This window comes from Paramacrobiotus metropolitanus, unplaced genomic scaffold, assembly GCF_019649055.1.
Source record: "Paramacrobiotus metropolitanus isolate TYO unplaced genomic scaffold, Prichtersi_v1.0 Parri_scaffold0000104, whole genome shotgun sequence".
Taxonomy (NCBI): domain Eukaryota; kingdom Metazoa; phylum Tardigrada; class Eutardigrada; order Parachela; family Macrobiotidae; genus Paramacrobiotus; species Paramacrobiotus metropolitanus.
In genome coordinates this window covers 335,068-352,857 of record NW_026570324.1, presented here as the reverse complement: position 1 = coordinate 352,857, position 17,790 = coordinate 335,068, and the positions used below count along the sequence as shown (strand labels likewise).

At 44.2% G+C, this 17,790-nt stretch overlaps 3 protein-coding genes across 4 annotated transcripts; 1 reads left to right on the top strand and 2 right to left on the bottom strand.

Annotated features, from left to right (window-relative positions):
* Nucleotides 1-5,114: 5,114 nt before the first annotated feature.
* Nucleotides 5,115-6,917, bottom strand: LOC129597427 (secreted protein C-like). Its single transcript, XM_055494964.1, has 3 exons — nt 6,602-6,917; nt 5,561-5,811; nt 5,115-5,478 (listed from the first exon to the last, which is right to left on the bottom strand). Exons 1-3 carry the CDS (start codon nt 6,687-6,689, stop codon nt 5,293-5,295), a joined length of 525 nt encoding a protein of 174 aa, XP_055350939.1. The 5' UTR covers nt 6,690-6,917; the 3' UTR covers nt 5,115-5,292.
* A 152-nt stretch (nt 6,918-7,069) lies between these two features.
* Nucleotides 7,070-9,273, bottom strand: LOC129597425 (uncharacterized). 2 transcript variants are annotated; one of them, XM_055494962.1, is made up of 4 exons: nt 9,166-9,273; nt 8,773-8,972; nt 8,542-8,648; nt 7,070-7,588 (listed from the first exon to the last, which is right to left on the bottom strand). In XM_055494962.1, the coding sequence occupies exons 2-4, from the start codon at nt 8,846-8,848 to the stop codon at nt 7,322-7,324; spliced, it is 450 nt and encodes a 149-aa protein (XP_055350937.1). In that variant the 5' UTR covers nt 8,849-8,972; nt 9,166-9,273; the 3' UTR covers nt 7,070-7,321. The 2 variants fall into 2 exon arrangements, with proteins under 2 accessions (XP_055350937.1, XP_055350936.1); XM_055494961.1 differs by having other exon boundaries at nt 9,060-9,217.
* A 4,686-nt stretch (nt 9,274-13,959) lies between these two features.
* On the top strand, nt 13,960-16,933 carry LOC129597433 (cathepsin B-like cysteine proteinase 4). Its single transcript, XM_055494969.1, has 8 exons — nt 13,960-14,090; nt 14,173-14,362; nt 14,710-14,834; nt 14,892-15,097; nt 15,163-15,321; nt 15,460-15,920; nt 15,985-16,117; nt 16,193-16,933. The coding sequence occupies exons 1-8, from the start codon at nt 14,035-14,037 to the stop codon at nt 16,246-16,248; spliced, it is 1,386 nt and encodes a 461-aa protein (XP_055350944.1). The 5' UTR covers nt 13,960-14,034; the 3' UTR covers nt 16,249-16,933.
* The last annotated feature ends 857 nt before the right edge of the window (nt 16,934-17,790 follow it).

The following is a 17,790-nucleotide window of genomic DNA, read 5'->3' as shown; positions in this document are numbered from 1 at the left end:
CTTTGTTGCTGTTTCGGCGGAAGGAAGCGGTCGGCAGTGGTGGGTGCGCGGTTCTCGTAAAACCGCTGCGAAACCGGCATTTGAATTCTTTATTTATCTAATTAATTACAACATCAGTTTTTCGTCTAATTAAAAAAAATTGTATTTTTAAATCCTTATTTGTTGCAAAATTTGAAATATAATTCTGATTTATTAAGTCACGTGACTGAATAACTTCCTTGCAAGAGAATGAAAGTTTTTGATTTGCGCTTTTTATTTTTGTAATGTTTTTCATATGTAAGGGAGAAATAATTTCTAACTGGAATAGTCGATTGTTCTGATTTCAATTTGTGTAAAGAAAATTATGCTGCGTTTTGCTGTCCAACCACCACTGCACGCTCATACGCCATTGGTCAGCCATCGCCTTTGCCGGTTGGAAAAAGCGCTTAATTAATCCTGCGCATATATGCGTTGCAAGTTGCAGCGTATTTACATAAATCGTTTCAGGCGCTGATGATGGCAGCGCGATAAGTAAAAACTCCTTGAATGAGACAGAAACTTTGTCTTTTGTGCCTGGCTTTTTGAGGAACGCGAGAGAAAGGGAAAGTGACGCCAGTGTCCAGCTTATGCAGCCATGCCGGAAAAAGGTGCAGCCGGTGCAGCGCAGTGTTTCTTCGCGGCTCAGTGGAAAAATCTTGCGCCTTCTTGCCGATAAAATGTGCAATGCTCAAAACTACGCGCTGCTGCAGTCCATCTGGACACTGGTCTGTCTTCTTCGTCAAGGCGGCAGACAAAGAAAAACTGCAGTTAGGAAAATGGCGCTTTCACTGAAAGTGGAAGAGGGAAAATAACGCGTTCGAAAAATGTGCTCGCTTAATTTATTCGGTATTTTCAATTCGAAAAACATCCGCAAGGTTTTTTTTTAAATTTCGCCTGGAAGACATCGTGAATACCATCATTTCCGGCACAGATTTCCTCGTACAATTGAACACAGTTATTAACAAAATAAATTTTTAAATTATTTATTAAAAAAGTTTTTAAATGCCAATGCGAAAAAAATGTAGAAAAAAGTGTAGTTTTAAATAACATTATTATTTGGATCTGTAATGTTTAATTGGGTTCCTTCGTGTTCAACAACAATGATTACATACTACGGTTACAAGTTCCAAAAACAACCAAAATCACTCACATTATTATTTTATAATATTTTATATACGTATTTCAAACTGATGATGAATTTTAATGTTATTGTGATGGTGAGTTGAGCGGACGTGTAATGGATGTGAATTTTTCAAAGCGGGCAAATCTGGCAGATTTTGGCCGGCTTAATTGCGCCTTGTGCGCTGTATGAGCTGATTACGGCATTTGGCCGTTGTCCAGCGTGGCCCGGGTCAAGTTATGCATACAGATTGGGAAGAAATTAAATGACCATGTCAGCTAGATATGGTCAAAGTGCAGCCTAACGCCCGGCTGGACGATCGACTGCCGTTGCGCCTTTATTACAACTGACACTTGCCCGTTGCCCCCAAGGGCAGCGCAATAAATGCAGCTTAAAATCAACGGCTGACCAGCGCCATGAATCCAGACCAGCGTTCTTGCATGAATTCGACCGGAATCGCACGTGTTTCCAATGAAAAATAAACAAAGCGAATGCAGTCCAATTCCTGTTCTAGCACAACGCCCTTTCGCACTGTCATACTGGAATTTTGACAGTACCGCCAAAAATTACGACACTCTAAAAAAGCCGGCTTTAAGCGTTAATAAAAATTGTATTTTATGTGTACAAAGTTCCGATAAAATTTTATACGGCAGTTGATAAATATTGACGTACTTTAATTTTTTCTTTAGTAATAATTATTGTAAATACATTACATAGAATAAGTAAATATTTTGCATTTTTAACTTTTAAGGTATTTGTAGAAGACTTATTTAATAAATTCTTTATTTGTGTGCACCACATATTTTGTTGTCTTCTGTTTTAAAAATATTGAATTGTAATAGAAGCTTCGTTTTATGGCCAAAAGTAATCCAAGTTAATTGCAGCGTACTCGTTGTTCTGCATAGAGAGAAATCGATTAGCCATTTGCGTGCACAAGTGCAATGTAAAGCTGTGACAGCTCCAACTGCACAGTGAGCTGATTTATTTTAGAGTGGAAAGTCGGACAGTGGTCAGTCGGGGATGCGAATGATGCGATGGCCCATTGCGCCACTTGTGTGTGAGAGCGCCTGCATGTGTGTAGAATAACTGTAAATCGGGGAGAGGGAAGGAGGAAGGGATGCGCAATTGTCCCGTTGGCCTTGTCCCTCTCCAGTCTCTCGTCCCGCGGCTGGAGTGCAATTTTAATCCATCAAGTAATTTGGCAGTGGAGCAGAAAAAGTTTCAACTCAAAATCGATGACCCAGGCTGCATTAGGCACTGGACAGGCTGCCCAGCGCATCCCGTCTTCCCTCTGGACGCTGGCCGCCGGATGGGCTGCTGCGCCAGGGGTCAGCGCCGATGAATGGCCGGGCAGGATAAAGTTTATCTTGCCCCGCTTACACAATACGCGTAATCGACGCCCAAAGGTCACGGATCAGCGGCTCATTTTACAATGGGTCACTGCCGGCTCAATTGGCTATAGTGCTTTCAAACAAGTGTTTAATTTCTTATCACATTCTGCATTTCATTTTCAGTTTTATTCGGCGATTTTTACCGATAAGTTTAAAATGCAACCGTTCAAAAAATGACGGTAGCTGCTTAGCAAGTGTCCGGTGGCCACGAATGCTGTCCTAAATAATTGTTGAATACGCACAGACTATGTTTATGAGTGTCTGCGCATCGGTTTGATGAAAATAAATTACTGAATGGTACGAATATGATTAATTGGAATAAATTATGCTACTGCACAGCGGGCGGTCACGGTGGAATCTTAACCGCTGCATTTAACGGTAATTCCCGAGTTTTTACTGATTTTACCAGGAATAAACACTAAACAGCGCTATTGCAGTACATGCAAGTGTGAAGCAGGAAAAATTAATTCACAAGAACTTTCTTCAAAATGCAGATTTTTTACATTTCTGTAAAGTTGCTGAATTTTAAAATATAATATATGATGTATAATTGTACAGCGTAGTGTATACAGCACCTTGCACATATCGCTGCAAAGCGAGTGTCTGTAAAATTGCAAACTTAACGAATTAACTTGACTTTTGTAGCACTTTAGGATTTCAATTCCAGATTTTTCTTAAGAACATTTGCAATTTTAACAGTTTAATCATTGCATTACAACACAAATATTAATTACAAACGGTACTCGTACAAGTAATTCTAATAAAAATTCCCACAAAATAGGTACTAAGGGAAATGACGGTAAACGGTAAAGCGTATTAACTTACATGTCTCTTCTATTCCGGCCTGCTTTAAACTTGAGACTAGGCGCTGATTGGCGGCTTTAAAATGGACGACGGAATGCCGGTGGATGGCGGAATGTCTTAAGCCGTTTGTCCCGCGTTGACAAACATTCTCCAAACGCCGCTGTACCGAACTTCTTGGAAAAGGCGGTGGATTGCCGGAGATTCTGCGCATTGACCAGCGGTCAACTCTTCAAATTGCCGTTTACAAATTAAACTTTGACCCGCTGCTGCTCTCCTATGCGCACACAACTGGACACTGGTCACGATATTGCTGCAAAAGCGGATCGATGAGGATGCGCTCATACCATTACAGCATCCATCTATCGATTTTCTTCCTCCAACCGAAAATGTTAATTTAAAACGGCCAGCCACGATACAGAACATGCAATCAATGCTGACTGCACACTGAGTTCAGGCTGTCCTTGAAAAGTTGCTCTTTGTCTGCTGTGGATGGGGGAAACGCGAGTTGGAAAGAAGCAGGGCAAAAAAGACTGGACCGAGGCGCATATATGGGTCAGAGTGCAATTGGAATTATTGGATGCGTTTAGAGAGAAAGACTAATTAAAACGCAGAATGCTGTTACAGTAAGACCGGCCCTCATTCATATATTCCTCCTCACTGGAGACTTTTTCCAAACCAACCAACTTTTCGTTTCTGCGCTGCGTTCTTTAGACACTGCGCCAGGAGGGACAATAGAGCGAGGCATGTGAGCTGTTGAATTTGCATTTGCTAATTATAACCGCAGCACACACACACACACACACTCTGGCGCTGCGTTAACGACCAAACCCAATCCAACCGACCTTGAAATCTTTAAGATTTCCAGCGTCTCTCTTTTTCCTTTCTCTCTCTCCTGAATCGTTTGCTTACTGGAATGTTTGCTCATTCTCGGCAAACCAAACTTAACAACCCAACTTTGCATATAAACCCAGAAAAATTGCTTGCGTAGATAATTTGCCCTAAATTCCCTCAAAAAACGCCGGCAACTTAATTAAAAATTTGCTCTTCCTGAATTGATCAGTTTAAAAAGCAGAAATTATCTCCATTAAATTGTATTTTTATTAAAATGTTTTTACACATTTAACAGCTTTACTAGGGCATTTTTTAGCTGTTTATGTGCCGGTAAATCCGGCTGTTTATCGTGCAGCATTAATGACTATAATAATTACAAACTATCTTTAATTTTTTAAAACCTTTATGGCTGTTTCGTACAGACGTGTGCGCTGATTTTTAGCCAGTGCGCTGCGCTGACTTGCTGAGCGGAACAAAAAGACGACTGACCAAATGACTCACTGCCTTCCTTTGCTGTCTCCATTCAGCTTCTCTTTCTTTCTCTCTCCTCTCGCTGTCTGCCTCATGGTCGTCTGCGTCGTCTCTCACTTGACGATTTATTTGCATGTGCGATGGAGAGCGCTTTTTGGGCAGCGTTTTAAGGACAGCAGATGCGTCGGCCGTCTCTCTTAAAATATTCCTCTGAAGATTAATGGTGAAATTTTCCCCGAATGCATTCTCTTTGCCTTTCCCCATGCATCGATCCCGCGCCATGTGTGCACAACAATGCAATTTATTTTCTCGCTCTGTGCGCTGCGACTGACCAGTGGTCTTTTCGTGGAAAATGGCTCACCGCACCACCGCATAATTAATGAAGGCGCGCAGAAAGGGAAAGCAACACTTTCACTTGCATTTTCTTTAGCACCAGTTGGTCACGATTTTGTACTTCTTGGAAACGCAAAACGCCTACATCGAGTATTGAAATAACAAATGTCTGATTGGAACACCCGATAACGAATAAGCGCATAGTTGAGAGAGTGCAGCGTATGCCCAAAGCGGTTATTCGGCATAGTTAAAATAAATGTTATAAATAATTGTAAGATCTTGAGACGCTCTTAAGCATCCACTGCATTGATCAAAAAACAAGAATTAATTGTCGCTGCGAGACGTGCCACTGCCGAAGCTGGGAGTCCCGGTTCCCTGGACGGCCTTGTTGAACTGGAAGTTGAGCTGGTCCTGGATGGTCTGCCGGATGTGGTCGCCGAAGGAGCCGGACTGCGAGGTGCCGGCGAGGGAGGGGGAGGGCGCGGACGCCCCCGGGCTGCTGCTTCCGCCCTACAACCGCACAAAATAAATAATTAATAACAAAAAAAAACCACACAAACACAAATTAGTAACGGACGCCAGGCTGTCTTACTTGTGAGGGTCCTCGCGATCGGGAGCTGGAGGAGGACGGCGAGGGCGCCGCACAGCCAGACCGGGAGGACGAGCAGTCGTCGGTGTTGCTGTTAATACTACTGCCGCGTGAAGGTGACGGGGCGCTTCCGCTGCTGCTGCCACCGGACACTGGCGCGCTGCCGGCCACCGGTGACGATGCGGAGGAGCCGAAGCCGGGTAGGGGCTGGAAACTCATGGGCTGAAAGCCAACCGGCTGCAGGTTGCCGTTTGCTAGAAAAAGCCCAGACAGGCTGCTACACGCACATGTCTCTGTATGTACATATACCAGCAGATACTGTCACATAATAATAATTATAGTTGCAGATAAATGGGTCGGATAGAACCGGTATAGCAACACGCTGAACTGCCAGTGAAAAATGAAGAAACCCATTTAGCTCCCAGTCTTATAGTGCATCGGAGCGCCGCCCTGCATGACTTCTTTAACAACTTATAATTAAAATTATTTAACTGAACACGTATTACGGCATTTAAAATTATTTACCGGTTATTTATTACGAAATTATTTTTTATTCTGCAATTTAGGTATACAGTATGTATATGCACATAATATTCCGTAAGTTATAATGCTCGCGTTCGAAATTAATTTTCTAGGATTTCTTGCAATTAATTGAATCGAAAAATACGTAGAGTGATTTATTACAAGCACTAACACCAACAGATTTTATCTTATTGGTAATAATAATACGGCAATAAATATAATCAAATGGAGTCAGAAAACACTGTATTGCTCGTGTACCTACAGGCTACAGGCAGCACTTGCAATAATTTAATAAGGCTTAATAGTAATAATCTTCGATCGTAATGGAGTACCACTATACCGCTTTTGCTGTTTCTAGCTGTACAATATTCTGCAAAATCCCTTTAAACCGTATTAGCGTTCCTGGTTAAAACTAATATCGATAATGATAACTACAGATGAACTGTATAATATCTCTTCCCACCGCGAATTTTTCGTGCACTAATTTTTTGTTAACTAAAACAAAATTCTTTCGAAACCTACTGTTGCCATTCCCGGAACCGAAATCTTGGGCTGATAAAAATTCCACACTACACACTAGCGAAAGAAGGACAACGGCATACAACGGCATTTTTGGTTCTTAATCGCGTTAATCTCGTGGAAAACACATAAACAAATAACTCAGCAATAGCTGGTCGCAACTGTACAGGTCGTTAACTGGAGGTGCAGGCAATAAGCATAACTGCTGCTTCGCTAGTTTTTGATACCGCCGCATGACGAAGCAATAATTCGGCTAAGTTTTTTGCTGCTGGTAATTAGCTAGTGTCGGCGACGGTTGTCTGACGGGAATTGTTGTGTTGGAACTCGGAATTACACATCGACTTGCTCGAATAGCGGAATGTATTGGCGGTATACCGAGTATATACACTCGTTAATATGCAGAATAATCCGCCGCAAGGCGGCCCACTGGATCCGGTTTGTCGCGAATGTGCAAGTAATTCATGCCGGAAATAAATGATGAATTTTTATACACACCGGAAAAAGCGAGAGTTCGGGTAAAAACATCGACTTCATGTTGTATAAGCAATAAAAATCGAAGGAGCAAATCAGGAACTAAGAGAAACTAGCTTAATAATAATTTTCATATCATGAGCGTCATTAGTATCGTAGCAATCCAAAGCGAACGCTTTTACCGAACAAGTTAAAAGATAAACACTTTTTAACCGTATTCTTAAGTCGGTATTTTGATTATGGAGATTCTGCTCACAGCAGACAAGCAAAGAAAGCAAATGTCAAGAGCAAGAAACCGGCGGATGTCGTTGACGCGGACGCGACGGTGGGACTGCGATTTCCGGATCCCTGGTCGGTGATCTGGATCACGCGGGGCACTTCGCCGCCGGACGGACTGGGCTGTGGACGTTGCACGGACACGGCGGCCGGTGCCGGGCCGAAAAGATTGTTGATGTTGGCGCCCATGCCCTCCTGGATGCGCCGGATGGAGTTGGCCGTGTCCGCCGGGCTGAACCCGTTCTGAACGGAAAAACAAACAATTATGTGGCTAAAAACTTAAAAATCAATAGTAACCTGTATACTGCAAGGTTTTCAACATTAGAAACGCTTTCGCGACAAGATTATAGTTTTGCATAGTAAACTTTATCTGCATGTGATTTAATTTCCCAATATGTACAAGGCGACCTTCGCTCAACAAACATGATCAAATGAAGAATTTGTCCCAATTAACATAGGAAGGAATTATAATTAACATGGGAAAGGACTATCTGCATTATAATTATATAGTGCAGATCACGAGTACAGCTGTCGTTAGAAAGTTGTTGAGAGTATTTTTCGTATGCATGGGAAAAAGAGATTGCATGAGAGAGATAATTTTACAAGAACGCGCTTCCTATATGCGACAGACGTGTAACTATAATAGAAATCAAACATTGATTTAATTGCACAAAACTTGTTAGCCAATTTAAAAGAAGGGTGTTCGATAAGTTCTCAAAATGTCTACCGGCAAACTGCTGGTACGTTTATTACCTGTGGTACAACGGTTATGCAACAGCTTAAAACAACATAATTTTACAACATGAAAATTTAACAGCTGCGCTGATTTCCTCATAAGATGCCTCTTTGTTCAGGCGCACAGTCAGGTCCACAACGCTGACATCAGGAACCGGTACACGGAATGCCATGCCGGTCAGTTTTCCGTTCAGCTCCGGGATGAGTAAAAACTGCTTGTAAAACGAGAAACTGCTTGTAAAACGAGAAATATTGTAGTGTCATGGCTTAGTGGTGTAGGCCCAGGTATATAACTTACAGCTCGCATAAAAAATGCCTTTCTTAGTTTATGAAATCAGCGAAACGTTCAACAAATTTCTTTTTTCCCAAAACAATTTAATTGCATCATTTTATTACGTAAATTTCTTGTGCTGATGCCAGTTTAATTAGGCAGGCTAGCTGCTGTATTGGTATTTGGGTACCTGCGATCCGGGCGTCCCGGACGAGGCCGCACTGCCGGTCACCTGGCATCCGGATCCGCTGCATTTCGTGCCAGCACCACTGGGGAAACTGGGGAACTGGGTGCCCGCTACACAGAAAAAATACGTCTGGGTCAACAGAATTCTGCGCAAAACAGATATCGCGGATTTCCTGCAGTTCGCCTCAGAAAAATGCGAAACACTATACGGTACAAACTTATAAGGGCTTCTTACAGCTGGAATCCTGCGATGACAACGGGTCCAGAAAGCTCAGTAATGCCAAGGCAGCCAGGAGTATTGACACAATCATATTGCCTTAATTCCGTGGGAAATTGCGGTCTTCCGGTTAAAATCTGCCTGTTGCCCGCAAAACTTCTTCAGTTGCTTCGCTTCCGGTGTAAATCTTACAGATTATTGATATTGATTCGGTATCCCTAAAACACCATGTAGGAGTATGAAATCTGGAGTTGTTAAATTGCGTCGATAAGTGATAAGTGTAGTGGGATTCGCGTAATACTCACATCAGTGTAGCAAACACAGCAACGGTTTCAATGCGGTACGTAGTACGCACCTTGTGGTGATATTATTTTGAGCATTGTGAAAAATGACAATTTCCTGTGCACTTACGGTGTACGTACGCCGGTACGCGTACAAATACTGAATGCAACAGAATCGCCGGGTAATTCGTACTTATTCGGTTCAGAACTTCAGCGCCACCGCGATGTTTCGTAATCAACATTATTCTGAATAGTAATTAGTACCTGGCTGTGTACTTGCACGTTTTATACGGTATTCCTGATCAGTGCAGCTGATCAATAAGCGGAAATAACGATCTGGTGTAATTCAAGCGTAACGTGCTACATTGTAATGCTTTACATTCAGTTGTTCAGTTCAAAGCCTCGTGATTATTAGCTGCGGTTCGTCATCCATTTCCCATATAAATTTTATAAGAGCGCATTATTGACAGGGTTGTTTTTCACTCTGTAAAATGCTTCCTTCAAGCGACAGCGGTGTTTGTTATGCTGCGATTTATATGAGTATTGCTGCTTATGCACTGATGCACCTACACAAAAATAATGCCAGGATGTGGCGACAGGAAATTATACGAATATTTTTTTGCCTGTCTTACAGGGCCACACTATGGTTACCATTTGAGAAACGGTAAACTGAAAAATAAGCATACAAATTACAATACCATTAACAAGGTCAAGCGACAGCAACAGTGTTGACAGCCGGCCCGGATCGATGTGGAAGTGCGGCTAATACGAATTCTTCATAAAATTTTTGCTGTTAACCCCAAAATTCTCGAAGCCAGTTCTGTACCTTCTTTCAAATTTCTGCTCAAATCTGTTAACCTCTCCTAAATATTTTGTTAGCAGAACTATCCTGCCGCTCTTCCCACCTCCAGATTCCATGGTTCTTTTATAAGGTGTATCTTGTAAATGCTGCCATCAGCTCGACTCTTATAAGGCAAGAATTTCTGGATAACACAGCGTCGGTACCAGGCAAAACTCGCGCCACAATGTTGTTTTCTAACCTCTTCCAGACCTTCATACTACAACGGAAGGCTGATGATGGGCCTCCCGTTTACTGTGGGTTGGCTACACGCCGCGCCACGCCGCTAAACAGACCGATGTTGGTGGTCTAATCTCAAGACAATTACAGCTCACAGCAATCAGGATAGATCTTACTGTTCTCTCTGGATGAAGGAAAAAGGGTGGATGAGAAACGACAGGTCAAAACGAACGATCGATCGACAGGTTGCCCATGGACCAATTTATTAGAATTCAGGAAGTTGCTCAATCACTGACTGATTAGCCGAAAAACACACCGAAAAACACTAGCCAGCTGTGACTCACCAATCTCATCTCAAACAGACTGACCAATCAAATAAAGGTTTAATTATTTGAAATTAACAACAGTCGCTATAATACCTCTCCAGGGACAAAGCGCGCAGATCCGATCCACCAGATCCGAAAAACTGTTGACCTCCACCGACTGTATGACACACCACGGAAAACGATTGTGTGCAATCTGAGCGATGTATCCGAAGTATGGCTTCTGTATAACAAGGGCGACGCCGCAAAATACAACACGAAATTCTAGCAGGTTGCTAAGTACCATTTCGCGCAGTTTATCAGCCCGATGGATAAGTGTGATGGACGACAGCTACTTTCTTGTCGTTTAGATCGGCGACACTGCTTACAGCGGGTGTGGGGAAGATGATCGGGCAGGCCACCAAGCAGTTACCGCAGCTCTACGGGACATTGTCCACGAAAAATCAGAAAACTCTAGTTATGATCCCAGTCCCTGGCATTTTACATACTCCCCACTGCACAGATAGCACAGGTCAAAGTTGTGCTCTTTATTCTTTAATCGGCAGTGTTTGCTAAATTGACACAGCCCCAGATGAGTTCAGTGCGAAGAAGTACGCAAACATAAAACCGGCTCGTTGATTTATATGCGATGCCGCCTTGGCGATCACTGCAAATGTGGGACCCGGCAAAACTAGAGTAGATGACGAGCTTACGTTTCCTTGTGCTAACTTACCAGATTCTATGCTAGTGTGCAACGCTTTACAATTCACTAGCGGTAGCAGCGTATAAGGCCCTAATCACACTGATATATATATAATATATATTATATATATAGATCCCAATGATTTGAACCGCGAGTTTGCAAAAATGGGCGAACATGGCAGTCCGCACCCGCCGGCGGTTATTCCTGTTCCTACAGCACCTACGTCACCGGTGTTTGAATTCGAGCAAGTAACTGCTGTTACCGTAGCGGAAGCTTTTTCCAGCATACTGAGCAAGAGAAAATGCGCAGGGCCTAACGGCATCCCACATAAACTCTTGCACGAAATATTTCCTTTACTGATCGAACCCATGACGCACTTGACTAATCAGTGCTTTAAGAAAAATATCTTTCCAGATATTTTCAAAAAGGCGGATGTGATAGCTATGCCCAAGTGCGCTCAACCAAAATCGGCAGATGAACTGAGGCCGATATCGTTGTTATGTACTGTAATTTGTCGATAGTGTTTGAAAAAGTCGCTCAGTTACGATTCGCCAAGTCCTTAAAACGTTTTGACATTTTGTCCTAAAATCAGTCTGGTTTTCGTAACGGTCATTCGTGTGAAACGTTGCTTTTAAAAGTAACGGAAACATGGAAGAAGGCTATGGACTCCAGAAAAGCTGTTCCTTGTGTCTTTCTTTGCTCGATGCCTGAAAGTTAATAGAAGACAGCAAAATAGTACTGTACGCTGAATTTCTGAAAACAGCAAAATCGCTTGCCATTGGCTACTGACAACGCAATAACTGAGCCTCGCAGATGTGCATGCGCACGCAACAGTAGGTATAAAAAGCGTCTCCTGATTTCTCGACGATACCGTATTTCGACAGAATTGGATCGGTCAATCTCCTTCGATTAGTTATTCTTAGTGAATGAATGACATTGTTGCCAGCCAGAAATTAGCGACAGGGAACTTGAAATAACAGGGCAACATTACAGAAAATAGGTCTGTCAACTGCCGTGCTCACTGAATCCTGTTAGTTCGTAAGGAATCTTTTGTCCGTTGTTGGGACAGTAGCCGCTCGGTGCGAGGTAACCGGATACCGGAACAAATCTATTAAATGCGGTGCTTCCATCGTTGGTCTCCCAAATGATATCGTTCAGCAGCAAATGCCTGTCATCTGTATCACAGAACAACAGGCGGCACTTCAGTCGCAGGTGTATTGTACAGTACGGTATTAGCAGTGGCGTAACGAGCCTAATAATTTGGGGGCCATGGCCCCCCCAAACGAAAAGTTATAGCATAGAGTCTATGGGAACGGCCTACCCCAAAGCCAGTACTTGTGGCCCACCCCAAACCTTTGATCTCGTTGCGCCGCTGGGTATTAGTGATTTGTACGGTTACCGGACGAAGAAGACCATGTTCCTGTGATCCACAACAGCCGTGAACAGCTACAGCAAATGGAAACTGCATCTCCATTGCTGATATAAAAGACTGAAGCCTTCTGAACCTACAGGTTTGGACAATTTATCTCTATCCAAGTGTAAACGGGACACCTATCCTATCCTAGCATAAACAGCGGACGAACATAAATTTGGCAGAAAAATTTATGCTAGATGGTATTTAATCGTGATAGCAATGCGCGTAGAACTCGCAAGACATGCAAGACAAGACACTTAACATAAAATTATTTTGACAGGCTTCTCTAGTTGAAAGGAATTAAGGAAATTTAGTGTTGCAGCGATATTATCAACAGTCGTCGGGCAGCGGCAACGATTAGGGAATTTTAGATTTCACGTGGTTCAGGCTCCGTCCACTAGAAACTACTGCGTCACATAAACAGTACGTTACCAGATTGAACAGCGTTTAAAATGCTTGTACGGATGCACACTTGCAGTGACGCACAGCTGAAAAATAAATCGAGTCGAGAGTGCCGAGAGCGTGACCAACCTGCTCTCGGGGAGGCGGTTAGAGCACATAAAAAAGATCCACAGGCAGCATGCGCTGGCTTATCGCTTAGCCATACGGCTGAGCCGTTGCACAGATCCACGCAAGGCAGATAGTTTTTACGCGTCAGCCAACGACGTTAGGTTACGGCGCCTTACGTCGCGAACGGACGTAAATCGACCCGTAACGCCAACTTCTACCCGCAAGTCGAACTGGACGGAACTTGTTTTGTGAAATCTAAAATTCGCTATTGTATCGGATAAATGCGGAAATCGCGCAAGCTGACGTTTTACGCCCCGCTCGAGAGCCTTTGACCTGTGGCGTTGCCAACCCCTACGATGAAGCAGCCCAATTGGCTGAAAACAAAATACCCAAATAAAATCCCATCGTTGGAATACCCTGTTTACGATGATCTCACGGTCAGTGTTAAATGAAGTGAATCATAACATACAGTTACGTTATAGTAATAACAATTTACAGTAATTTCCTAACAGGCATCGCACCCAAAAGGGATGCGGTTACCATTACGCCGAAGCTACATTTTCCTAGTTTTGATCTTTTGTTTATCAATACGAATTCCAGTGAAAATCTGACAGTATTGTTTATATAACAGCGATCAAGCGAGCCTACCACAGTTCCATTCCATAAGGGGAGGCTGGGGAGCAATAAATTATTATAAAGGACCCCTGTAAATGCAACCAAACGAGTGTCCTCTTCAGCCTCATAATATGCTGTTGAAAGCCCTTACAGCGTTTAGCCGTTTACCGATCTCACCCCGTTTTCCATTCATCGTATGCTGAGTCAACCGAGAGGTCAACATAAACACTTGATCTACACTGACTTTCTGCCAGTAAACGCGGTTTTTAACTGCTGATTTCCCCTTTTTTTCCGTGCCACACCACGTCGCCCATTCGTAACAGCCTCAACTGTTACTGTGCATGCACATAATACGCAGTCATCTCACACCGGAAACGCCGCAATATTTCATAAGTGTCAGTGGGAATTTGCCAAACAGTCCATCGATTTAACGCAAAATGCTAAAGTTAATAGCAGCTCATTTCCTGGCCATTTTACTATGCATTGGATTAACGTAAGAGCGATATGAAATTCGGTATTTACGGTGGCTTTGTCAGCCTGTGTTTGACGAACAACTGCGACTTCTTATTGTTTAGAACGGCGACACTGCCGCCAGCGGGTGTGGTGAAAATAACCGGGAAAGCCGCCAAGCAGTTACCGCAGTTTCATGAGACACCGCTGCACCGTGGCGCCGCCATTCCGGAGTGTTTTGATGCACGCAAGAATTGGCCCAAATGCAAGAGCATCGCTGATATTCGCAACCAAGGCAACTGTGGAACATGCTGGGTAAGCAGGAAAACTTTTACATTCTGCCTTATTACTCATTAACAAAAATTGAGTTAAATTAGTTACCTACTCAAAAATGAACTCGCACTAATCAATATTAATTTTACTTGACCAATAACAAACTAGCGCAAATTATTATACTCATTTAAATTATCGGGTTAATTGTTACCTGACAAGCCAATGGTTAGTTTAATTAGTAACCAAATAAATCGCATAATGACACGAACATCCTTATGCAAAATTGAATTTTACCTGACTAAATAAAGTGTCCGCGAAATCTCACGAAATTAATGTCAAGTTGACAATATAAGTAGATTCAGCGTGCAATTGCATATTTGCTTATGTAGGCTGTGTCGACGGCTAGCGTTGTCTCCGATCGGCTTTGCATCGCATCCGGCGAAAAGAACCAGACCTTCATATCAGCAGTGAATGTGGCTACTTGCACGGATTTATCCCGCAACGCCATGGACAAGTAAGTGCCGACAATCCCGATTCAAATTGCACTGACACAGCACGCTGAATCCTGTAGCTGCTTATTCGGCAACGATCCGGCCAACGCCTACAAGCAGATGTGCATCTACGGGGCCGTAAGCGGCGGCAACTACGACAGCAAACAGGGCTGTCTGCCCTACCCTGTCAAGCCCATGCCGTACTCCGAGTCCATCCCGCTGACGTGCAGCAAGAGCTGCTCCAACGGCGACTTCAAGAAGAAGCCGGAACAAGACACCTTCTTCAGTACGTTGCATCTGGAGTGATTCAACCATACTGAACTTGACTAACGCGTTATTGACCTTTAATAGTCGATACCTACTGGACTACCTACACGGGCGGTCCGGCGGCGACATCGGAGCAGATCAAGGCCAACGTGAAGCAGATGCAGACGGACCTCATGACCAACGGGCCCATCACGTCGTCCATTACGACCTTCAGCGATCTGGAGAACTGGAAGCCAGAAACGGGTACGTGAGCCGTGCAAATCGTTTGAATTACGTGTACTCAGAACCTCTCCAGTGGTCCAAAGGAATTCAAAAGCGCGCTAAATAAACCGGCTTACCAGTTAATACTTAGGTCTGTTAATCAGTGATGACTTTTACCAGGTGCCTACCGCGGGCCATCAGCCGGTGCCGCGAACCTCGCCGGGCACGCTATCCGCTTGATCGGTTGGTGCAAGGACGCCAACAAAGTCCCATACTGGATGGTAGCCAATTCCTGGGGCACCAAGAAAGGCGATAAGGGCATCTACTGGATTGAGATGGGCAAGAACGTCGTGGGGATTGAGGACCACATCTCTGCGCCCATCATCAGCATGCCCAACACCTGCCCGTCCATCTGCGAGAAACCCATCGACCAGATTGTCCGTCTGCATCCAAAAGACGCCGCTTCACCGGTGTACGCCTTCCAAGGTGACTGTGTCACGCAGATCAAAGTGGACGGGGAAGGGAAAATCACGCCGGTTGGGAAGCCGGAGCCGTTGGGGAAGCGCTGGGTCGGTGCGCCCACCGGTCCGATTAAGCACTGGATGTTCGTGCCGAATCCACAGGAAATCGGCATTGCTAAGGTAAGTAATTTTTCGAAGATCAGGAAACATTTGTTAGACTTAGTCGGCCATATTTGTTATGTAGAATGATGGAACGGCCGGCATTTGCTACGAACCGGCAAACTCGAAAAAGGTCGGCTGCCGCGTGGGCCGTGCCCAGCCCGATCCAAACGCCGGTCCGCAGACGCTGACCGCCGCCGGAGACCGCTACGTATACTGTATGTTTTTTCTTCAAGATGCTATTTAAATGCTGTATTTTGTCAGTCGGGATTATCTTGAATCTTTCGACGCAGATACCGATGCTGCTCGGAAGGCGCAGATCTTCAAATTCCCCGGCAACGGTCCCTAAGGCCAGCCCCTGGATATCGGGGATGCTTTGAGCAGTAAATTCAAGGAGGTCTCGTCGTTGCTGGACATTGATGGATCGAAGATGTTAGTGTGTGGCCTGGGCATCAAGGGCAACCCGGCATGCGGGGTTCTGGCTTACGACACATGGAAACTTACCGGGCACAACGTCCTCAAGAGCAAAGTTACTAAATGCTGAGCAAGACCTCCAGAATCCGTATTCAGCTGATTTCTGCGCTTGTGCTGGGTGTTTATGCTGTGCTGTGCTGTTGATCACGCCAAAATAGCACAGATATACCGCTAAAAAAATGGTCAACAAATACACGACTATATTCGACGATTACTACGAAGAAAGAAACACTGCTGAACTGTCAATTCAAATCGTGTTCAGTTGTTCCGTCTCCCAAAGGTCCGTAAATTTCGAAGGCAAAATCGTATCTTGGTTGCAGCCAGGCGTGTTTCGAAAGTTTCTTCCTTTCCGTGAGTTCGGCTGCTGCGCCGGCGTTCGGCTGCTGCGCCGGCGTGCGGTCGATATACGAGGCCGCCAGCGTGTCCACGCAGGTAACATCCACGGCCAGCGGCTTTCCGCGTGCCCACGGTATAAGACTTAGGCCTTGTCCCGAATTCGAAGCGCATCTCGTTATGGTACGGTTGCTCAACCGCACGAGGTGGCTGTATGCAGTGGCCACGCCTACAGATACGGTACGCAAAGCCACCTCGCGAGGTGGAGTTGCTGTATCGCAACGAGATTCGCTTTGAATTCGGGACGAGGCCTTAGTGTGATCGTGATTGTGAGCATTGCTTTTGGAAAGCGATGCAAACATGCAAATTTTTTGCATGGATTCTTATTGGCGTTTTACGCCGCTACGTACACTACACCTTCGATGTCAGCAGTTGTTGGCAAGCAGACCGACGTGCTACCATGGCGGTCTGCAGAAGAAACAAGACTGGCAGAAAGATTCGCGACGTGACAAGGAAACCTCTTTCTACTGCATTTTTGAAGCAGAGATTTAGTCTAGCTGTAGTGAAAGGAAATGCTTCTGCTGTTTTGGGCACCTTGAATATGCGTCCTAAGATTTTTGACGGCGATAATGATTTTGGCTGGTTTTTTTAACGTTTGAATTTATATCATTTTAAGTAGTATTTTGCGAATGCACTTTTTGTAACATTGATGGCCTGTTACATAACCGGATTACTCATGTAGTAATGTGACCTATGGTCATATATGTTTTTCCCTATGGTCATGTACCTATGGTCATGTGTGCGTTTATTCTATGGTCATAGTCCATGTTTTTGCCTTTCTCATGCCCTTGTGAGCCAGATGTACTGACAATGAGTGATTGTCTGATATTAGGTCGTTTCCCTGGATGTCCTGTTATTTCCGGCTTAGGCCGTTATATAAGCTCATGTTTACTTGTTATTTGTTAGTTCTTAGCTGAGTATTATTAAAGTGGCTAAAACCCGATATTCATTACGCCTTACGGATAGTGTAAGCGTATCATTTGGTGCCGAAAGCAGTTTGAATACCGTGACCTTTAGTACGGTG